The sequence below is a fragment of the Mytilus californianus genome, unplaced genomic scaffold, assembly GCF_021869535.1.
Source record: "Mytilus californianus isolate M0D057914Y unplaced genomic scaffold, xbMytCali1.0.p SCAF_2, whole genome shotgun sequence".
In the NCBI taxonomy this organism is placed as follows: domain Eukaryota; kingdom Metazoa; phylum Mollusca; class Bivalvia; order Mytilida; family Mytilidae; genus Mytilus; species Mytilus californianus.
The window spans coordinates 92,716,499-92,741,381 of NW_026262668.1; the positions used below are offsets into that span (position 1 = coordinate 92,716,499).

General features: G+C 32.1%; 1 protein-coding gene across 1 annotated transcript in view; it reads left to right on the forward strand.

Moving 5' to 3' along the window:
* The window catches only part of LOC127727723 (excitatory amino acid transporter 1-like), a 29,420-nt gene extending 8,656 nt beyond the window's left edge, over positions 1 to 20,764 (forward strand). The window contains exons 2-6 of the mRNA XM_052234838.1: positions 4,715 to 4,901; positions 7,796 to 8,029; positions 10,154 to 10,348; positions 10,654 to 10,788; positions 20,444 to 20,764. Coding sequence (XP_052090798.1) covers positions 4,715 to 4,901; positions 7,796 to 8,029; positions 10,154 to 10,348; positions 10,654 to 10,788; positions 20,444 to 20,624 — 932 coding nt within the window. The 3' untranslated portion in view covers positions 20,625 to 20,764. The remainder of the gene's footprint in view (positions 1 to 4,714; positions 4,902 to 7,795; positions 8,030 to 10,153; positions 10,349 to 10,653; positions 10,789 to 20,443) is intronic.
* Positions 20,765 to 24,883: the final 4,119 nt, after the last annotated feature.

Sequence of the window (24,883 nt, forward strand, 5' to 3'; positions counted from 1 at the left end):
CGGAAGACCCAGTAGTATGACGTTGTTTGTAAAGACTCTTATGTTATTTGGGTATTGCGTTTTGAAAGAACACCACCAAATCTTCTAGTAAAAGCCTTGCTGACGGAATTGCACGCAAACAAAAATCCATAATCCTTATAATTTACTTTAGTTCCTTCAATTTTATCATTTTAACAACAAAAGAAACGAAGTACACAAACAATGGGAACAAATATTAGGCGGACCTTATAATTCTATGATTTTGTGTTGCTTTCATACGGCATGTGTTTCTTCCATACGAATTGAAAGAAAAAGTGAAATAAAAAAAATACCGAACTCCGAGGAAAATTCAAAACGGAAAGTCCCTAATCAAATGGCAAAATCAAAAGCTCAAACACATCAAACGAATGGATAACAACTGTCATATTCCTGACTTGGTACAGGCATTTTCGTATGAAGAAAATGATGGATTAAACCTGGTTTTATAGCTAACTAAACCACTCACTTGTATGACAGTCACATACAATTCCATTATATTGACAACAATGTTTGAACAAAACAAACAGATGTAATAGGTAAAATTGTCAAAAATAGGGGTACAGCAGTCAGCATTATCTTATAATCTTAGTCACAATAAAAATAAACAGATATGTCAACAAAGAAAATTGAATTGCAAGAACATACTGGAATAAACGAGTCGTCTTTCAGTAAATAATAGATCAGCATTTGTATAAATTGAACACATACTGTAAATATAATTTTGTAAATTAAAGAATAAACCCTCAAATTTTAAAAACTTGAATTGCCATTTTGAAAATAAATACAACTTCATTTGACAATCCATTAAATAGTAGTAAATCGGTCAGTTTGCACGTACAGTATACGTATGTGTTACAAATGTAAGAATTTTTAAAAATCCCTAAAAATGATTTCTCCAAGACGCAATCTTTATAGTAATTTGGTTATCAGTTACCAAATGTGTTAGGAGTTTACACAAACCTTATTTAATAAAAAAAATGTAAAAGAAGGGATAAAGTGTATGCATTCTTGATAGATAATCCATACTTGCAGTAGACAAAACTAAAAGCAAAGACATCTTCATCTCAAAGTAATGGCGAGGTCTTTAACGTTAAGACGTACAAGATATACCTATTTCCGATTTTCTAAATCCTGCTTACAGCAATATTCTTTTGTCGATCGACACCAAGGAACTTACTTTGATAGTAAATAATTACAAAAGTTTTCGGTTTGTCTAAAAATTCATAGGTTATTTAGATAAGTAGTTTCTTAGCGCGGAATTTAATTTATTTTGTATGCGCATTCAGCAAGGACGGCTGGATGTAACACTTTTTTTTTATATTTTATGCAAAATTTTCACAATTTTCATTTCCATGTACAAATACAGTTGTTTTCTGTCAAAAGTAAAATAACAAAATTACCAAACCCCAAAGGAAATTCAAAACGGAAAGTCCCTAATCAAATGGCAAAATCAAAAGCTCAAACACATCAAACGAATGGAAAACAACTGCCACATTCCCAACTCGGCACAGGCATTTCCCTATGTAGAAAATAGTGGATTAAACCTGGTTTTATAGCTATCTAAACCTCTTACTTGTATGACAGTCGCATAGAATTTCATTATATTGACAACAATGTGTGAGCAAAACAAACAGACATAATAGGTAAAGTACCGCTTCTTGTGACCTGAGTCCCCTCAACAGTTTTATAAGATGGAATATGATTCATCTAGATGCAAACCTCGGTACATATTGTTTCGACGGCTGTTTTTCTAAATGATAAACATGTTGAAGGAAGTTTGATTTATTAGTCTCTAAATTCTTAAGTTCAGTTATATGAATTGATACAAAACATCGTGTATAATTTTAATACAAACTTTTTTTATATCAAGTTATTTTTTTATTGCAGTACAGAACTAGTCTTGAGCCAGAAAACCAGACAAAGGAGGTAATCTATACAACAAATGACACAACGTTTGTTGACAACATAGCAAACATATCTAAATATACAGACAATATGGAAACCATTGTTCTCAACTTTACAAATGGCAGCACCATAGTTAAAAATGGTAATTTCTAAAGGTTTTCTTAGTCCAGATTTTCATCTGGTAAAGCTTTATAACTATATTAAAGTTTCCGGAATCAATATATTTGGGTGACTGTTTGATTGATCTTTGCTAAACAAGTACATACTGGAGACACATAATTGTTTTTTCCCCTTATCTCAATAATACATTTAGTCAACTAAAATATGTGACTCTTTTTTATACTCAATTACCGAAGGTGATTTTCAGTCATCACCATCGTGTTATTACGGTGTAACACGAATAAACAGAGGAACAAGAACTATCTCCTCACAGAAATGCTTACAATCCAAAAATCATCAATTTGATGTGGATCAGATATTGAGGATATATACAACATTTTTTTTACTATTCATTCTATCTAAATGAAAGGGTTCCCATCTTTAATAATCTCAGCTGGCTTTCTACAGGTTGCAGTTTAGATAAAATTTGCAATATTTTGGTTGGTCTTTCCTGCAATGTGTTACGAAATTGCGACTTTTTCGTTGTTATTCTTTACATCTAGGTCAGTGATGACTTTCAAAGGTGGTCGATCATAAAGGACACTTGCAACGGTGATTTGTGATATCTTAAATGATATACAAAACACTCAAATGTTACACCTTAAAATATTCTTTTTGTGCGTCCAAAACAGCTTGGAAACTGATTGAACAGTTGGGTTCAGGACATAATATTCTCATCACGGTAAGCGGACTTATACTGGAAGTAAATCTTACGAAATGGAAAACATTTTACCCGAATTTTCATTTTACCTTAAGAAAAATAGATTTCACCGCCAAAGAGAAATTGCTGTTGATTAATATTAACACTCGTTATTTAATTTCAATAATACTAAAATGTTCGCCAATCAGTTAGGATTCTACTTCGTCAAAATTATCTCCCCATTACGCCAGCTATTTTTACGATCGTAAAAATTGAAGCCATTGTAGGGACGACGCGCTCCAATTTAGCTCTTAAAAACCGATATATTTATCCACATAGCACCATTATGATCCTTATATGCCAGTTGTATTTTAAAAGATAAATGTATCTACTAGCTAATGAGCATCATTTAATGTACTTTTTGCATTTAGTCAACTTAAAACTATTGCCTGATCGGTTGTCAGGGGGTATTTTCGAAAGTTCAAAAACATTTCAAAAAATTCTAAATAGATATTTCGTGGAAGGGCAGACTAAACATTTTCAGAGGTTGAAAACAACACACACAAAAAATGAAGTTTTTTTTATGTTATGCATTTTTAAGATCCAGTTGTTAAGTCTGTCGTTAAGTACTTTTAGTAAAAATTTGTTATTCGAACATACCTACTCTGTTGTTATGACTCATTAGAAAGGTATTTCAGTTGATCCATATATTTCATTTCTTAGTATCGTGAATTTTAAATGTTATGAAATCAACTGGTAGCCTAAATATATAAAAATATTAGAATCTGAAGCGAGACGATGTATCAAATATTTTTGCTTTGAACGTTTTCAAGACAGAAAAGTCAACTCAAACACGCACGAACACAAAAAGGTGTACTCGACTTTCTCTTTCGGTGAAATTATTGCACATCTTTAGGATTGTTTCCCAAAAACTATCGCCGGGGCAGACTTAATGCTTTGAAAAGATCAATCTATTATCTTACTGTGCATTTTTTTTTCGGCGGAATTTATGCTTATGCACAAAAAAAGATCAACATGTATTTGCACCTACCCCTATCGACTGATTTATGAAAATGTGTCTATAATTTAAAAGTTTACAAACATCTCGAAGCTCCATACTATAATTTAAGTAAAACACGTATATAAGATGCATAAAATCCTAAATTATGCACATTCATTAAACTTTTAAGGCCCATAGAAACAGATGTAAACAATACACCTTATCGCTATTTGTCCGCCATTACTGGACATCACAAAGGTTCCCGTAAAATTTTTACGTCACAATAGAGAGTATCTGACGCTACAATGGAGAAGTGATTGTTGTATGACGTCAATAGTTCAAGAGGCGCAGATTCTCGGGTCAAGCGGCGCAGATTTTCAAATAGCGATAAGGTCTTCGAATATACCTATTTGGCCTTTTTTACCTTCTCTTACAAAGAGTTCCATTTCTTTTGTTGAAATTTAACTGGGTATCCGCCTGCAATAGCTTGTTTGGTATTATATTGAGATTAAATAAATCAATTCTCACATGAAACCTATAATCATGAATGCTCTCTTTGGTGTTGTATTGCTATATATATTACATATTGTACTATGGAGTAGACTTTTTATGTATGTTTTACTTGTGTCCAATGCATTTGGCTTTGAGGATATAAAATATGACTATAGAACACATTCTTAAAATAATACAAGGAAATCGTTTGTCATATATTTTTTATTTCTTCCTTCGATACTTTTGGTCTATTTAACAATGTTTCACTTTTTACATAACATGAGGTTGATAAGAACTTTTATTATATTTACTAAATATTTCAAATAGAATATGCATGCATTTGAATAAGTACCAGTTCCATATGACTATGGGACTATTATATAATACTTCCATGGTATAAGAAAATGTTTACCTAAATAATATCATCTGAATGAATCTATTAATTTCTCAGATATTGGTTGTTTAGGAAAAACTTATTGATAAGAAATATTTTATTTCAGTTTTAACAAAGACAGTTGATAGTCCTGTCTCCGGAGAGACCGGACAAATTAATATCCTGGGATTAGTAGTATTCTCCGTGTTGATTGGTGTCGTTTTAGGTCGAATGGGACACAAAGCCAAACCTATTGTTGATTTCTGTACCTGTTTGACAGATGCATCAATGAACCTTTTTATTGTTTTTATATGGTTTGTATCAAATAAAATCTTTTTATAACTTGCTGTAAAATTTTCTATTAATTAATTTGTATTACGAAGAAGAAATGCACTATAACGTCCTTAAAACAAATCTTTATTCCATGATAAAAAATACGTGGACTTCTATCGTTCATCAGTAAGACCAATGTTGTAACGGAATGTATAATTGCTGGTGTTAAGGGCTATTGATGTTGTTATTCGAAGTATTGGTAGTTATGGGAGGTATAACTGGTGGTAGGGCGATGATGCTGTTATAGGAGGTATTGCTGGTGATGGGGCGATGATGTTGTTATAGGAGGCATTGCTGGTGATGGGGCGATGATGTTGTTAGGGAGGTATTGCTGGTGATGGGGCGATGATGTTGTTATAAGAGGTATAACTGGTGATGGGGCGATGGTGTTGTTATAAGAGGTATTGCTGGTGATGGGGCGATGATGTTGTTATAGGAGGTATAACTGGTGATTGGGCGATGATTTTGTGATAGGAGGTATTGCTTGTGTGGTGTGTGTCATTGGGTAGCTGCAAATGTCGGATTGGATTCTAGCCCAGATTACCTATTTTTATATTGCAAGGCAAGATTTCTATTCCAGTCCAAATTTACAGTCCTTATTCTCTGTCAACTCAGTTTGATTAACTCTATAATGTGACTCGTCCTGAATAAGCCGTGAATCTTTGAATATTAAGATGTATTTTCTGTTCACAATGTTGTACAGTTTGTCTGTTTAGATATGCAATAGTATTGAGCATGTAACCTTGCAAATACATGCACGTAATATAGGTTTGGAAATTAGAATATGCAGTTACATTTTATTAATCTATTAACATCTAGCAAAACAAACAGACAAGAAGTGTAAACTATTGTTTAAATACACGAACTAAAGGGTGACATAGTCAACAATTGAGCTCGGCCTGCAATAAAAAATCTGACAAATGAATTATAAATTGTAAGCCGGTTAGACTAAATGCAGTATAAGGAACACTCAGAGCCGAAAAGTTTGGAAAACCAATTGAATAATGATAACTACTGGAACAGCAAATCCCCCAAAAAAGCAAAGCAATTTGGACATCAACTGTGCTGAAAAAGAGACACACATTTTGTAAAAAAATGTAATTTTTACACATTTAAAATCAAATTTTCTTCTACTGGTGTTCTGTTTTCTTTTTTCATTTGTTTCCTATATTTTTGTTTATTTGCATAACAGTACAACAGCTCTTGTAGTTGTGTAGTTTATATTAAGTCATTTATTTTCAATAGATGTAGCCCAACACCAATTGCAGGTTGAAAGTTCTCTTAAAGAAAGTATTATGTATTCGACCTACTTTTCTGTGGATTCAATTTGAACATTAATCCCCGGCAAAAGAAATTAGTTGTCTTCGATTTTGAAATAACAAAGTGATCTGAAATACACTATTGGCTATATATTTGAATTTTCGTAAAATGCCGATTCCAGTTTAAGTGAAATTTCCTTACAAAGCGGTTGCAAAAGTAAGAGAGTACTGCCATCCAATACAAAGGAAATTACAATCTATAACAATCAGTTTTATAATCGTAAATATATAAGATATGATGTTGCTTATCAAATATTTAACTGGGCTTTTATTTTGGTAGTGATTGGGTTACCGTTAAATTTATCTTATTCAAATGATGCTAGTGATGATAGTGATGTTTCTGATGGTGATTTTGTTGCTTTTAGTGGCGATAGTGATGTTGGTTTTAGCAGTAGTAGAATATTGTGATGCTGAATATGATAGTGTTCTTAGTAGTAGTGTTTATGATGTTATGGGAAGAATTGCTGTGGTTATGGCGATGATTTTGACTAATATTTGGGGAATTGATGGGTTATGGCAATTATTTTGTTGTAGGAAGAATTGGTGTGGCTATTACGATGATGTAGTTACGGGGTATATTTCTAGTGATTGGGGCTATGATGTTGTTATAAGAGATATTGATTGTGGTGAAGCGATGATGTTGTACAAGGTATTGCAAGTGTTTGGACCTATGATGTTGTTATACGAGGTATTTTTGTTTGATGGTGGGGCGATAATGTTGTTGTAGGAAGAATTGCTGTGTTTATAACGCTGATGTTGTTACGGAATGTATAATGGCTGTTGTTTAAGGTTATTGATGTTGTTATACGAAGTATTGCTGTTGATTGTGCGATGATGTTGTTATTGGAGGTATTACTGGTGGTGGGGCGATGATGTTGTTATAGGAGGTATTGCTGGTGGTGGGGTGATGATGTTGTTATAGGAGGTATTGCTGGTGGTGAGGCGATGATGTTGTTATAGGAGGTATTGCTGGTGGTGAGGCGATGATGTTATTATAGGAGGTATTGCTGGTGGTGGGGCGATGATGTTGTTATAGGAGGTATTGCTGGTGGTGGGACGATGATGTTGTTATAGGAGGTATTGCTGGTGGTTGGGCGATGATGTTCTTATAGGAAGAATTGCTAAGGTTATAACGATGATGTTGTTACGGAATGTATAATTTCTGGTGTTTGGGAACACATTTTCAACTGAGTCAAAGCTGATTTTTGCATTAAAAACTAGTTATTAAATAATTAATAGGTTGAATGATCGAGAGACTTATAGAGGAGAAATGAGTCTCCCAAAGTAGTTTAATAATACTTCATTCCAAAAGCAAATACAGCGTATAGGATACATGAATATACTGATATCAATTTTATATGCACTAAAAGTAAGAATTTTCACAAAAACTTATTAAGGTTAAACAATATATTAATATAAAAATGTTACAATACAACACTATAAATTATACATAAAACTCGACATCTCAGTATTTACCTATCTCAAGTTCTGTTTAATTCGTTTATAATTTCTTAAAATTTGTTATTTCAAAGTACAATAAAATATTATATTTGCAGGTATTCTCCAATTGGAATAGCGTTTTTGATTGCTGGGAAGATAGTAGCAATGGAAGATTTCGGCATCCTTCTAACACAGGTTGGGTTATATTTCCTGACTGTGTTGATAGGCCTAATGATACACGGAGCACTAGTACTTCCTGCTTTATTTTTTATATGCACACGGAGAAATCCTTACAAATTCATTTACGGAATTCTACAAGCAATGGCGACTGCATTTGGAACATCGAGCAGGTAATTTTAGTTAGGTGAAATGTGTATATTTTGTACTTTACGTACAAATATATATTTTGGCGTTACTATTGATTCATTTATAGGGTCTTTGCATCGGCACTAAACACATTTATTTAAAAACCAGTTGTTGGCATGACACGGGTTATGTTCTTCTCATATATGTTATGATGGTATGATACTAAACCCCTAACGGGAAGGATTGTGCCTGATATTCATATGATGAAGACATAATCTTTCAATCAGTTTAATTGAAGTCTGGAGCTGGCATGTCAGTTAACTGCTAGTAGTCTGTTGTTATTTATGTATTATTGTCATTTTGTTTATTTTCTTTGGTTACATCTTCTGACATCAGACTCGGACTTCTCTTGAACTGAATTTTAATGTGCGTATTGTTATGCGTTTACTTTTCTACATTGGCTAGAGGTATAGGGGGAGGGTTGAGATCTCATAAACATGTTTAACCCCGCCGCATTTTTGCGCCTGTCCCAAGTCAGGAGCCTCTAGCCTTTGTTAGTCTTGTATTATTTTTAATTTTAGTTTCTTGTGTACAATTTGGAGTTTAGTATGGCGTTCATTATCACTGAACTAGTATATATATTTGTTTAGGGGCCAGCTGAAGGACGCCTCCGGGTGCGGGAATTTCTCGCTGCATTGAAGACCTGTTGGTGGCCTTCTGCTGTTGTCTGTTCTGTGGTCGGGTTGTTGTCTCTTTGACACATTCCCCATTTCCATTCTCAATTTTATATATATATATAAAAAATACCTATTGTATATTGCCGCATGACTACAGTATATAGTGATTGAATTTGCTTAGAAAATGTTTGAAAAAGACCAATAATTTGTTTCCCCATTTAATTCTGGGTTTCATCGAGATCTTGTCAGATGTACCCTTTACTATTGTAATTTTTCTTCTTTAAATAAGGATACTAGTATGTACTCGTACTTGCGGATTAAAGCTTCTTATTGTAGAATGAAGAAAATATTGATGATTTTAATTGTTGCCTGTGCTACTGTTTACTCTCTGTAGCTGAACCAATCATGATTATGTCTATCAATATTAAACCCTGTGATAAAAAGGTCAAACAATGAAGGCAAGAATGTGAAGAGATATTTTGCAGTATTATGTCTTGACAAAAATTTAGTAATCAGAGATCAAATTTTTAATACAAAGACACTTACGATGGTTAAAAATAGAAATGTTTGCATGGTTATAATAAAGGAGAAGATTATATGCATTTGTGATAGAGGTAATTAATTGACCTATTTAGTAACATATTTAACAAATTACAGGATATTTTATCTCTATGGTTCATATCAGAAAGGGATTTCAATTTAATAAGGATTAAAATGTTGTTAATTAATTTTTGAATTGAGTTGAAATCTTTAAGTTTAATTTAAATAATGTGTATCAATCAACATGATTACCGTTTTCATCATAGTATGTTGTCTTGATTCACCAAAGACTAACACGGTAAAAACAGTACTTAATATATTTTACACAAATTGTATTGAAACCATGGTCTCCAATCTTTCGAACGTAGAGCAACGCATTTATAATAGAAAAAGGACTTATGAAATAACTCTTCGAAAGTGACCTAGCTGGTGCCTAGTTTCAGTTTTAATTCTTGAACACACAAAATATACTGCCATTTTTAAACGGGAGTTAAAATATCTTCATTTCATCTTGTATGAAGAATCCACTGTTGTCGATGTCATCAAGTGCGTCTTGATTGATTGATTGATTTGTGTTTACTTTACGCCGCATCAGCACTAAAAGGCTATATCGCGACTTGAAGAAGCTAGAATAGGCAAACAAAAATTACATTAAATTCATTTATATTTTTCCGGTATTAAAAAGCTACAGATGTTAATTATTTGTTTATATAAAGTAAATTTTGCCTCAATAGAGCTATGAGATTCTAACAAATATGTACATATACTTTATGTCGCTTGGTGTTTGCCCCTTAATAATATTCATAAAGTAATAACATTCAGATTGAAAGGACTACATATCAAACAGTTTGTGGTAATTGAAGGGCACTGCAAAAATAAATGTTTTTTAATATATTATAATCTTTATCTGCTAGCTTTCTTCAAAAATACTACAAATAATTCTCGTTTCAGTTCGGCAACAATGCCAGTGACCCTCCATTGCTTGGAACATAACAATGGAGTAGACCCTCGTGTTGCTGGTTTTGTCATTCCCGTCGGCGCAACAATTAATATGGATGGAACTGCTCTATATGAAGCTGTCGCTGCGCTTTTTATCGCACAAGTCAATAATGCAGCCCTCAGCTTTGGACAAATAGTAACAATCAGGTTAGTTTTTTAATGATGAAATACTGTAACAACATGTAACCGTTTTCAATATAACGATTTACATTGTTTGTTTACATTTCAAAAATGTACTTTAAAAGTGAGTATAATGTATTTTTATTTTCTTTTTGTTGTTGATCTAAATTTCTGTTTTCATATTTATTTAAAAAAATGAAAAACTGAACAACTGATGTTTTTTTTCTCACGTAAGTTGTTTTTTAAACACATTAGCAAAGATGGAATATTAGATTTTCAATTGTCGTTCTATACTAACAAACGAAAGCTATTATTAAATTCTTATGTTTCAGCATTACCGCAACTGCAGCATCAATAGGTGCTGCTGGTGTGCCACAGGCTGGTTTGGTTACCATGGTAATTGTCCTTGCAGCAGTTGGATTACCAACCGAGGATATTACATTGATACTAGTTGTTGATTGGTTTTTGTAAGTATATAATGCAAATAAACTTTCCTAACCAATATGATGATATAGAATGATATTAGCAATCGTACGTTACATTAAACTTTATCATCATTGAATACATTTTTTTCTCTAATTCTTCGTCAATTTATCCCTTTCTGCACCCATTGTATAAAAAAAATTTAATCAACGTGTGGTTCGTTTGATCTCAGTTCTTCATTGGTTAAAATCCGATTATGACGTCGAATTTTCTTGCTTCCCTCTGAATTTCCTATTGTGACGGCATGAAAAAAGGCGACCATGCCTGATGACGTCACATAGAAAGAACACATCTTTTTGCAGATCATTCGAAAAGAAGGAATAAATTTGCCTGCGTATTGTTTGAAAATCATTAGAGAAACAGATTCCACCACCAAATCTCGTGTAATACGATATCTATCAACTCTCAGCAGTTAAATTTTAAATATTTAAAACGCTCGGCGAGCCTCGCGTTTTAAATTTGAAAATTTAACTGTCTCGAGTGGATAAATATCGTATCACACTCGATGCAGTGGTAGAATATATTTTTGTATCTCTAATTATACGTTGATATAATCAACAATGACGTTGTAACCAATTAAAGTGTAGCTTTGCTATACATTTTGCATAACAGAATGTACTTTAAACACGTTGAACACGAAATATAGCTGTTTAAAACAACAACTTTGCCAGATTTTGAATGATACAATTCATTGAATCTTCAACTTAATCAACTCTATCGACCTGGATTTCATCGATGAGTCTAATAAGAACATCAAGCAACAGAAAAGGTGCATGTCATCGTAATAAAAAATTTAAACAACAGCACTAACTAATGCATTATATTACAATGATATTGCCTTTTTACATCTAATTATTGACATTTAGAAAGGTAAAGTATGTCGAGGAATTACTATTTAATCAACATGATAGTTTTCGATCTGAATTATAAATCAGATGGAATGCTATTTTTACTGAACACTATAATACACTTTCCTTGAAAGTTTTCTTTCATCTAGTTGTAAATTATGTGTAAACTGGGTGCAAGGAAATTATACAAAAGGGTATTTAATATCAAATTTTGTCGCAGGAAAAAAGATTCTGAAGTGAAAAATAACAATCCATCGAGATTTGTACATTTAGAAAACATATTTAACAATTCGCTTAATTGTGAATAAAATGGGAAATAACGATTAAAAACCAATCAAGAGAAGGTCATTTTATCGACATGTGAACATGTTTTCAGTATGAGATATCCTAATATTCCTTTTTAGGGAAATACCTGTACCATGTCAGGAGTATGGCTGTTGTTTTCAATTCGTTCCGTTGGTTGATAACGTTTTGATTTTGTCAGGTTTTTGTTTATATTTACCTTGGAGTTCGGTATTTTTTTATACCTTTTTTAGGCAATGGGTCTAAATATATATTACTGATCAAAATCCAATTGGACACGTCATTCAGTATCGCTCAATATCTTTATTTACACAAAATTTGAAAATGTTTCTTGGCCCTTTTCGGAAAAGATTTACAGAAAATAGCTACTTTCGTTTACAAAGGAACATCTTTGTAATAGGAAACAATTATTGCATAGGTATAGTGAAGTTCTTACTGAAATAATTAAATAATTAAATCATAACTAGCAAGACGGGTGTCTTTAGTAAAGCATGAACTGGGTTCAAGTAACCATTGTATGTAGTTTTAGTTTTAGTGTTATTGCGTAATGCCTAATTTCTAATAGTCTTATAGTAGACCACCCCTAGGAGCATATAGAGAAGTATCAGGGTCGTTCTCGCGACTCGTGATAAACCTTTGTGTTTCTTATAATCAACTAAACATGGTAGAATAAATGTGACGAGGACGTCTTATATTTGTTTTATTGTTTATTGTAATAAGTTCGGCAAACTAAGTATATAGTATCTCCTGTTTGTGAAGACCATTTTATACTCAACTTTTTCTCAGCGGTTACAAACCACTTTTTCTAAATCTTAACGTTATCTTGAATTAGAATGACACAGTCACTATAGCATAGAAAATAGCCTTTAGATGTTCTAAAAAAATGTCATAAAACTATGACAATGTAATTTACACTGTTCAATCATCACCGCACTTCAAACAATGGAATAGATGATTGGACATTAGAGACAATTTGTCATGCCCTCATGAAAATGGCGTCCTATCAACGACGTTCAGTAGGCTTTCATTAAAATTATTTCACACACAAGTAACTGTATATAAAACAAATCAAAAATGAAATGAGTTCTAAATATTAATTCAATTTGTTGTTGCATTGGACATGTAATGACGCCACAAATAGAATAACCTTGAAAAATGGTTCACTAACGGTTGATAAAATGTTAGTTTGGTTTAAATGTCAAAAGGTATGTCTACTACGCGTTTAAGAACGGGCTCTATTTGGATATTTTGAGATGTTTGAGTAATGTATTTCAAATTTCACTCTGTGTTTATAAATACCATTGAAAGTACAACGTCTATCCAAAAAAAAAAAACATTGCTAGAATAAAATGAGCCACTCGTTCTCAGGTTGTGATTGAATATGTGTTTATTGTTCGTTATTTGATTTCCTGAGGTAAAAAATAGAAACGCCTTATATGTGACCCGCCATGACATTTCCAGGCTTATGGCGATAAACGTCATAATGAGAAAACTTCGATGTAATGTCACGTAACGTAATGGGGGCACCTGTTATTGAATGTCCAATTATATCATGCGGTAAAATAAAGTTTCATTTTTTTCTTGACTTGAGGAAATTTGAATCTTATATTAAGATATACAAAACAAGTAGACTTTTTTACGTAACATTAATAATTGAGGATAAAATTTATTACCAATACAGATTGAAGCATGAAGATTAAGTTTTTGGAGTAAATTTCATTGTTTTACATTGTAAGTGAAAATATGATCATATGTATGGAAATATACCAGTACATGTAAATCATGAAAGATATGCCTTCACTTTAGGACCCCAATAGTGTCTCATCCCATGTTCGTTCCTAGGTTTTTTTTTTATCTGTGCCTGTCTTAGAACTACATAAACAAGATGCATGTGTTGTTGAAAGGTTTCTTACATCCCTTTCACCTATATGCCCTAATATTATTGATCATGCTGTTTGACTGTTTTAATCTGCATTAACAGATCTTTCATGTAATCACTTTGTTAGGATACATGTACAAAATGTATAGACAATAAGATAATAGATGATCATTAGAAAGCATATCAAATAACACACAGCTCCTTGATGGTTTATTATATATCTTGGTATTCACTTTCTTAGCATTGATGGACTTTTATTAATAGAAAGAAAAATGATTTAGTCATTATTATTTAGATTGCAGATTCCGGTACATTGTTTCTATGGCAAACGAATGGTTGATATAGAAATAAAAATTCTTTAGTTATTTAGTTATTAAATTTAAAAATACATATTGATTAATTATTAAAAACTAGACCCCCTCCCCATCCCCAACCTACAAAAAAAACCCAACAAAAAACAAAACAAAGCAATATGAAAAGTTTCAAAGATAACTATACTAGATGAACATACATTTGAAAATTGAAAAAAATGATAATTTGTGATAAAATCGAAAGTATTAAAAATGATCATCTTTCTGTTATTTAGCAGAATCTAGCAAAATAACTTGTCAGGGTTTTTTTAATCTATGTATACTCCATAAAAATGAAGAAAAAAAAACTCATTTTGACCCTGGTACCTCCATATCCCTCATGGCTGGTCACATATATCTTCTCTTGACAAGAACGAAAAGTGGCGAAAACTTTCAGCTACGAGCGATGATTTCTAATCATATATTACACTTTTAATGATGTTTTGAATGCAATATAAAACTTCTCAATTTAGACCTTTATTTTTTATCCCCAATTACTTCTTTGTTAAAACTATAATACATTATAACATGGTTCACCGACCCGACTAATAATAATAATAATAATAATAATAATAATAATAACAATAATAACAATAATAATAATTAAAAACCAATTGTTCAGAGAACAATTGAAGGTCTTCCCACATCAATTTTCAAAGTTATTGAAAAGAAGCTAGTTCCTATTTACTCAAAGTTAAAATCGCATCCAATCATCAGTTTCTTCATACTGATGCGATGAATAAGTGGTTTCTATATACTTTTGAGAGAAATAAGAGAGATAATTTGCTACTTCCGGTGAAGTAAATGTCACTTCCGGTCTCATATGATAGCTTCTTTCACACTGATTCCAAAAATATATAGTTTCTATATACTTTTTCCTGTAAACCAGGAGATAATTGGCCACTTCCGGTTTATTGAAAGTCACTTCTAGTCTTTAGTGATAGGTTAATGTATTTAAATTACAAAATATATGGATTCCGAGTACTTTTTCATGAAGAAAGTTCAAAAATGCATACATCCGGTTTTCTTCAGGTCACTTCCGGTTGTCATTTTCAAGGTCATATGTCACTCAACCTTTTGTAAAAGGTCATATGGCTATATAATGAACCAAGTTGAAGTAATAATCAATTAACCTTATAATTAGACATTTCAGGGGCACTAACTCCTATAAGATGCCATTAGATTGTTTTAAACCAAATGTAACATATCTTCATTACAGTAAAGCACACATTTTGCACTTGTTCTTTCATATATATCTTTAAAAGTGTTGGAGAAAATACAAAAACAAGGAAAAGTCAAAATTGAGAACTTGACCTTGACCTTTGACCTTGACCTCATTTTCTAAGTTAGGACCTAAGGACCTCAAATAAAAAGATTCCATGGTTATACGGTTAACGGTTTATGAGTAAAAAAAACATACCGACAACTTTTATTTGGTAAAGGTAGATAACTCCTATAAAATTTCATCAAATCGCTTCGATCCATATTAGCCAACAATTTCTGAGGATGTAACGAACAATTTAGAAAAAGAATTTTGTCGAAATTTTTTTTTTTGTTACGAAGGAGATGCACACACTTGATAAACAGTGAATAGGGAGATAACTCTTACAAAGAAAATTGTTCGGCTTAGAATGTGTGAAAATAAAAAGCGCATAAACTGTATGATACTATATAAGAAGTATCTTAGAGACATATTGCGAAACAAAAATTTTACTCGAGAACAAAATTTGGCGGAAGAAAAAAATAATAATCAGAACAAATACAATTGGTCTTTCCACAGAAAAGTGGAAAGACCTAATAATAATTATAATAAATTCTTTATCTAACGATGGTAACTCATTTAACATACAAATATTAATCTCACACGAAGCCTTCGCACATAAAAATGAACAATACATATAACAATCAATGCATATAACACAATAATCAGTAGAGATGTAGCATGCAAAAAGACTGCTGAACTAGCATGGTAAGAATGTCCTAAGAAAAAAGTTTGTCTACTCATTTTGTTTTGTGATAAAAAGATTGACACATTTCACCTTAAATCTTTAATCTGTCTTGAATCCTTTATATCATTTGGCAAACTATTCCAAATAATTATGCAAGAATATTGAAAAGTCTTTTTGAAGTATTCCGACTTTGGCCTTGATTTATGAAGATGTCCAGGTGTTGTTGACCCAAGAGAATAACTAAAAAGATCACTGCACGCAGTAAATTTACTAGTAAGATAATATGGCGCCAGTCCATTCATACATTTAAACATTAAAATGGCTTAAAAATATTTTATCCGTGTAAAAATGGTCATCCAATTAAGTTCTTTAAACATTGATATTGATGGATAATCAAAATGCTTATTCAAAATTAATCTATTAATTAATAATGTTATATAGAGCGTATAATTAAGTTAATACTTGTAATTCGAAAAGCGAAGTAAATTTTTATTTCAATATGTCAAAAACTAGAGAGTTTTCAAGAAAAAAACGACAATTATTATATTTATCTATTGACTTTAAAAGGGTCATCATTTTGCGACTAAATTAAAAAAAAGTTGGAAATACAAATTTAGCAAGCCTCAAAGTGTCTTTTAGATGAAGAACATAAAAAAACACTGTTCCTTTGCTTTTTTTTTGGTATTGTCAATTGCATGTAGGGATTTTGTGTCGTGGATCAATACACCATGTTCCTTCTTTTCCAGTCGATATTTATTCAAATTTGAGGAATAATATACATGCAAATTGGGATTTGTTAGCTTTGTTTTATATCATATTATTGATTTGCTATGGGAGTAGTTTGGACCATATATTGTTAATTAATTTTGCCAGTTAAACATACGTATTTTCTTTAGATTCCAAGGAGAATGGAGACAGGGACTTTATTTTTATTAAGTTGTTTTCGTTCCAATCAAAATTGTCTTTAGAAAATAACTAAGGTTATTCATTAACTATTCTTCTTTTGGTTTATTTGAATTGCTGGTCTACTGACACATTCAAATATACATGTATCCTAAATATCTTGATCATATATAGAGAAAGAGAACTGCATCCGAGATTGCATTATGTAATGAACTAATTTTATCAATAAACTTATCATAGTTACCAGGATTAAGATTTTGTACACCAGACGCGCGTTTCGTCTACAAAAGACCCATCAGTGACGCTCGAATCAAAAAAGTTCAAAAGTCAATTTTACTGTCATCCTTTATTCATCGTTGGGCATTCCGCTCCCTTTTGAAAATACTAAACCGATTTTTTTAAACTTTAAACGAAATTTAATCCTTTGAAATTTTGTTTTTCGAAGAAAGACCATTACAATAAGCATATTTAGTGAGGCTTGTGGTACGCCAACATGCTGCTGCATGATAATTCTTCATTTTAAGAAGGTGTATCAAACTGTCACTAGTATTCATTTAACTATCGGACGGTAATGCTTGAATCAATGTTATTTATAAAACATGTATTTCCTAATTCTTTCCAAATATGGAAAATTTTCTGTTTTTAACAGATGTGTATCATTTATTTTGCACCAAAACTTTTCCCTAGTATTGCAACAATATTGTTTTTACATTTTTCCAGCAAGTCACGTGACATTTGCAGAAATACCACGTGACAAAAAATAAGACACATTTTCTTTAAATTTACTTTCCTAGAATATTCAATCGGTTATCTTCCATATGCGTCTAAAATGACCTTTGTATAAGATTTGGTGCTAATGCTCTGTTCAATTGAAGTGGGATAATGTCTATTTGATTTTTAAAGGTATAAAATGCCTCAAAAATGGAAACAACACTACAAATTCCATGAGACCGAAGCAAAGCCGAATATTTGAAAGCCATGAATGTATAAGAACCGAAACAGTTGAAGAGCTTTTTGCTCAAAAAAGACTTTAAAATAATAGTCATATCCGTCGAAGGTCAACTTTGCCCGTGGACGTTTAAACCTTAGTTTCTTGACAGAATATATTAAGCTTTGTTCAGTAGTTGTTACCTATCTTTACACATCTACAGCATATTGAATTGTCTGAAAAACTACTGAACAGTACTGAATTGACTACAAGCGAATTGTCTAAACAGTACTGAATGTACCGCGGTGGATAAGTCCGCATATTGACTGAAAGATTGAACATGACTTAATAATTTATTGGTCAGACTATTCAGATGATGTTAAGATCAAAATTACCGTTTCAGACTATAATTCATTCATCAATGACAATGCTAACATCATTTAAATTAGATCAATGAAAAAAAGGGTAACTAAAAAGACGTACAATGAAATCCAGTACAGTACAGGACTCAACTGTATAAGGTTGGCATAGCGGACAACAAAAGTAAAAATGATATAGCATTTAAAAAGCCTTCAGTTATATTGTACTTAAAACAAGTTCAAAGTACTTTATAATGACAATAACACCTGAAAAACTTGTTTAAACCTGAGATCACCCCCAGTTTTTGGTGGGTTTCGTGTTGCTCAGTCTTTAGTTTTCTATGTTGTGTTTTGTGTACCATTGTTTGTCTGTTGGTGTTTTTTTTTCTTTTTTAGCCATGGCGTTGTCAGTTTATTTTCGACTTCTGAGTTTGAATGTCCCTCTGGTATCTTTTGCCTCTCTTTTTTAACACCTGAGAAACTTGTTTAACCTTCATCAGAAACGCTCAAACTCAAACATGAAAGCCGATGGGGTAATGCGATAAGTACTTGAAAGCCGATGGGGTAATGCGATAAGTACTTGAAAGCCGATGGGGTAATGCGATAAGTACTTGAAAGCCGATGGGGTAATGCGATAAGTACTTGAAAGCCGATGGAGTAATGCGATAAGTACTTGAAAGCCGATGGGGTAATGCGATAAGTACTTGAAAGCCGATGGGGTAATGTGATTAGTACTTGAAAGCCGATGGGGTAATGTGATAAGTACTTGAAAGCCGATGGGGTAATGTAATAAGTACTTGAAAGCACGAGAAGCTATATGATCAAAATAAACATAAAAGAATAGCCAAATAAATGGCTAATATGAATCGATGCCACATTAAACTTAATATACGAGGCTGTAATTCGGGAAAAATATAGTACACAAAGTCATGAACAGTACGAATTTAATATACCAGACACAATAATGAACAAAATATTATCATAATCTTTATCAATAAGTCTAGTAAGTTAATTACAAATAAGATAGAAAAAAGAACACTTCACAAACTTCTTATCTTTATAAATGTCTTTACCGTAATGACCAGAATAAGGTTTCAGACCCTCCAAACTCTATCATAATTGCTTTCCGACAGAGTATACATTGTTCTTTTTTACAAATGCATGAAACACATGGAACATTTACGTGGTCATCTGTGGCACAAATATTCCATAACGGTATTCCAAACATGATGGTATCAGTAAAAGTTTCAAGGAGATATGACCACAACTTCATCATTTGGAACCCTTAGTTCGATAGCTTCATTGTTAGCAGAAACCATCTACCATGGAAATAATGTTAGGAAACGCATATCCTAATATATATCAACTTGGAGATATATAACACTTGATGGTATTCAAAATATGAAGCAGACTTAACTGTATCTGTGGTATCCGTCATTTGTATTTTAGAAACTATAAATTACATTTCAAAGGGATATAACACCTGTGAAAATTGATGTAAATTTCATAATCCTACAAAAAAGTTAGGTGCGCAAGTACCTACAATGCAATTGCAATTTCCTATATAATTTAAATTTCCAAGCGGTATTACTCCTTTAAAATAGTTGATCATCACTGATTTTTTCGAATTCGTCCGAGACGTATAAACCTTTGATATCTTTTTAAAAAATCTGGCAAGAATAGTACACATGAGATTTCATAAAGCATTTATTTTTCCTTGGGACATAACTCCAGTAAAAATAATTGTTAAGTGCTGATTATCAAACTCGTTCATAAACATTGCTGATATAAACCTTTGTTTTAAATTTTGTAACAATCATACAAGAAATGTAGACTTGAGAGCGCTTACAATGCAATTTTCCATACATAATGTTTATTAACAAGGTCATAACTCCTTTAAAAATAGTTGTTTGTTACTGATCTTCGAATTGAACGAACCATAGCTGATATAAACCTATGAGATACATGTCATAAAAATCGGTTACGAATTGTATTTATGAGAGGGCTTACAAGACTGGACAGACGGACGGACGCCTGATATTTCCATATCTATGGCATCGCGTTGCGAGTAAATATACATATGTTATTTTGGTAATGGTATTACTGTCTTTCTATAATAGGGATCGTTTCCGCACAATGACAAACGTGACTGGTGACAGCCTAGGTGCTGGAATTGTTTACTACTTGTCAAAGAACGAACTACCTCCTCTACACACAGAAGAACAGGAATACGAAATGCATGTTGCTTCCAACAAAAGAAAAAGTGTTCCAAATGGTACCGATGCGATGACAGCTGTTTAAGGCAACGAATTCGTTAATATTCCACTAAGTATTTGTTTTATGTAATTATGAAATAAGACATAACAATAAGTCATTTTATCGTTAATATTGCTTACAAAACATTGACATGCATGCTAAAATAAATGCTTCTTATCAGTTATAATTGGAAATATAACTGAGTCAAAGAAACAAGTGATAAGTAAAAATATTAAAAAGTACACGTTGTTCAGTGTTTATCATAATAACTTTATTTCCTGGTCATGGTGTATCAGTGAAAAAGACATTTTAGTTATAGAAAAAAAATATTTGTCCAATGTCTGTGTTGTATTATTTAAAAATTATTATTGCTAATATTGCTAATGTTTAATGCTTTAGTTGTATAACTAGTTATTCATTTCCTTTCTTATATCTAAATACATCAACTTTTATGGAACGTAAGATGAATAGACAGAAATATCTTTACTGTTAATACACATATCTTTTGATAAAAATTAAGTTATACATGCCTTCTACAACATGTGTCAGTCAGTATTTTATAGAAGATCATCTAATCAAAATATGTTTGTATCAAAACGAAAAGAAAACAACTTTATGTACCAGAAAGAGTTAGAGGGTACTATTATTTTGTATACTGTTGTTTGTCTTTTTGACTTTTTTATCGTGGCGTTGTCAGTTTATCATCGACTTATGAGTTTGAATATCTCTTTGGTATGTTCCGACTCTCTTATTAAAGTGGCGTGCATCACATCCCATGTTTCACTATTTGGTTCATCGATGACATAAAAATGTTAATATAGCTAATGATTTCCATCAGCAAGCAACTCGTTCAAGAAATCTATTAGACAGGACAATAGAAACATATATTGAGTAAATGATTTTTAGTTTATTTTGGTACAACAATAACATTAAGAAAAGTTAAATGTGTTGGCTAACACATGTCCATCCTAGGTAAGAAACAATAGGTAATACATCGGAATCTCATTTTGAATTGTTGATCTAAACTAACCGTTCCCAGGAACACTATGATGCACAACGATAAATCAATGATTTAAAAGTACTTTAAACAAGATGACCTTAGAAAACATATAATGTTGAAAGGGTCTGAATGTCTGTTTTCATTTACTTAAATGTGACTAAAACGAGGTTTTGCATAAGATGAATTTCAAGTTACTCAAATTGCTGTAGATATTAATCCTGCAAACGAACTTACCTCAATCTATTTGTGCAAACTATGTTGTACTTGTTGTTGTTTTTTTTCCATTTAGGGTTTGGGCCAGTCTTCAAAACTTTATTTAATTACCTCTCAATGAATTTAGCTGCTCATACATGAAGTTGTTTTACACATTAATTTTACTACAGAATACCACTGACACATCTCATTTATCCATAATTTTCAAATATACGTTTACAATAAGTATACAAACTGTAATGTTAAGACATAGTCAAGTGATTTTAAGCTCACCTGACCTAAAAGGCCAAGTGAGCTTTTCTCATCACTTGGCGTCCGGCGTGCGGCGTCCGGCGTCCGTCGTCCGTCGTCCGTCGTCGTTAACTTTTACAAAAATCTTCTCCTCTGAAACTACTGGACCAAATTTAACCAAACTTGGCCACAATCATCATTGGGGTATCTAGTTCAAAAAATGTGTCCAATGACCCGGCCCGCAAACCAAGATGGCCGCCATGGCTAAAAATAGAACATAGGGGTAAAATGTAGATTTTGGCTTATATCTCTGAAACCAAAGCATTTAGAGCAAATCTGACATGGGGTCAAATTATTTATCAGGTAAAGATCTATCTGCCCTGAAATTTTCAGACAAATCAGACAACCGATTGTTGGTTGGTGCCAATGAATTGGTAATTTTAAGAAAATTTTGCAGGTGTTGGTTATAATCTTCAATATTATTATAGATAGAGATAAACTGTAAACAGCAATAATGTTTAGCAAAGTAAGATCTACAAATAAGTCAACATGACAAAAATGGTCAATTGACCCCTTAAGGAGTTATTGCCCTTTATATTCAATTTTTAACAATTTTTTTGTAAATTTTTGTAATCTTTTACAAAAATCTTCTCCTCTGAAACTACTGAGACAAATTTAACCAAACTTGGGGTATATTGTTTAAAACCTGTGTCTGATGACCCCGCCTACCAAACAACATGGCCAACATGGCTAAAAATAGAACATAAGGGTAAAATGCAAGTTTTGTCTATTATTTTTTGAACCGTTATAAGTAGATAAAAACTGAAAGGAGCAAAAATGTTCAGAATAATGCGCTCTACCAATTGTCCATATACGTCAAAACTGTTAGACAAATTTTTAAAGGAGTTATTGCCCATAAATGACAAATTTTACCATTTTTTCATTTTTGCCTATTATCATGAAAACTATGATATTTAGAGAGAAACATTTTTTTTCCGTTATGCCTTATATGATTTAAATTATAATAGATAGATAAACACTTTAAATCACAAAAATGATCAGCAAGGCAAGAAATATTAAAAAGTCAGATTTTGCCGATATAGATAGTAGACTGTCACTCTTCATAGGAGTGATTGCCCTTAAATGAGATTTTTTTTACCCTCTTTTGTGTTTTGAGCAAAAACTAAAGAAAATAGAGAGAAACTAAACAGACTAAAAGATCAATAATACAAGATCAACAAAATAGAGATTTTTGTCATGAAGTCTATTCTCGTCTACAATGTTGGAGAGTGTCCTTTGTTTGATATGCACATACACCAAGGTGAGCGACACAGGCGTTTTAGAGCCTCTAGTTTAAACTTGCTCAGAAACTGAAAATAAGATAAATGTAATTGTGGTAAAACAATGTAGAACAACATTACAACTTTTGGAAAAGTTCTAATTATTGTTGATAAGATGTGCGCATACATGCAGACACAAGGATCATATTTCTAAAGTACTTTTTTAAAGGTTGTGACGTTTTGAATTCGCTTACATAAATGACACAAAAAAATCACTTTGTTATAACATGCAATAACATAATTTGATATGTGAATCACGTATATTGTAACACTGAGATGTTGTACATATTTATACACTCCAGACAATAATTTAAAATGTCTCTCTGCTGATAATGCTATTATTATTCAATATTGCAGAAATTTGTTTACGATTTATTATTAATATTTAAACATAAGCATATCAATTGCTGAAATTGCCCTCCACTTCTTGTTATTATTGATAATTATTGTACATAACAGGTTTTGTTTATTGTATATATATCGTTGTTGTTACATTGTGTTAGAAATGTCATCCCATCCAATATAATCTTAGACATATCAGTGACAATGAATATGCATAATAATTGAATGTATACAGGATTTGTAAGATTTACAAATAAATAATTGAATGTTTCTTTCTTGTTCTTAATAGTTAGGTAGATAAAGAGAAACCTCTTCAAAAAAAAAATAAGGAACGTATTGAAAAATGAAATCGACTACCATAGACGGTACCATAAGCATAATAAAACAACTTTTAAAATCTATACAAAAATGTATGTAACTTAATATTAATCCGAGTCGGCCCATATATAGAGTAAACAATAAGCATGATCTTTACTCCGCACCCCCACCCCCACCCCCTTCCCCCGTAAACGCTTGTAATAACACATGACGGTGATATAAAACGACGATATCAGTATTGGCATATTTGTTCAAGTCAAATTCGCATCTGGAAACGTTTCAAATTATACTGATTTAAAAAGTTTTGATAGTCGAATTTTCCAAGACTTGATTAAAAGTAAACCTTCAGTCAGATTCGAAGATGAAATTCGAAATATAAGTCTCATCAGTCTGTCGACAACAACGATATGACAGACGGGTTTTTCAAAACATAGATATAAGAAGATGTGGTATGAGTGCCAATGAGTCAACTCTCCATCCAAGTCAAAATTTATAAAAGTAAACCATTATAGGTCAAAGTACGGTCTTCAACACGGAGCCTTGGCTCACACCGAACAGTAAGCTATATAGGACCCCAAAAAAATTACTAGTGTAAATCCATTCAAACGGGAAAACCAACGGTCTAATCTATATAAAAAACGAGAAACGAGAAACACTTATGAACCACATCAACAAACGACAACTACTGAACATCAGATTCCTGACTTAGGACATGTGCAAACAAATGCAGCGGGTTTAAACGTTTTAATGGTACCAAACCTTCACCCTTTTTCTGAAACAATAGTGTAACATCACAACATAGAAAGACACACTATAAAATATCAACTGAAATAGCTTAACTCAATCAAAGGACATATTAA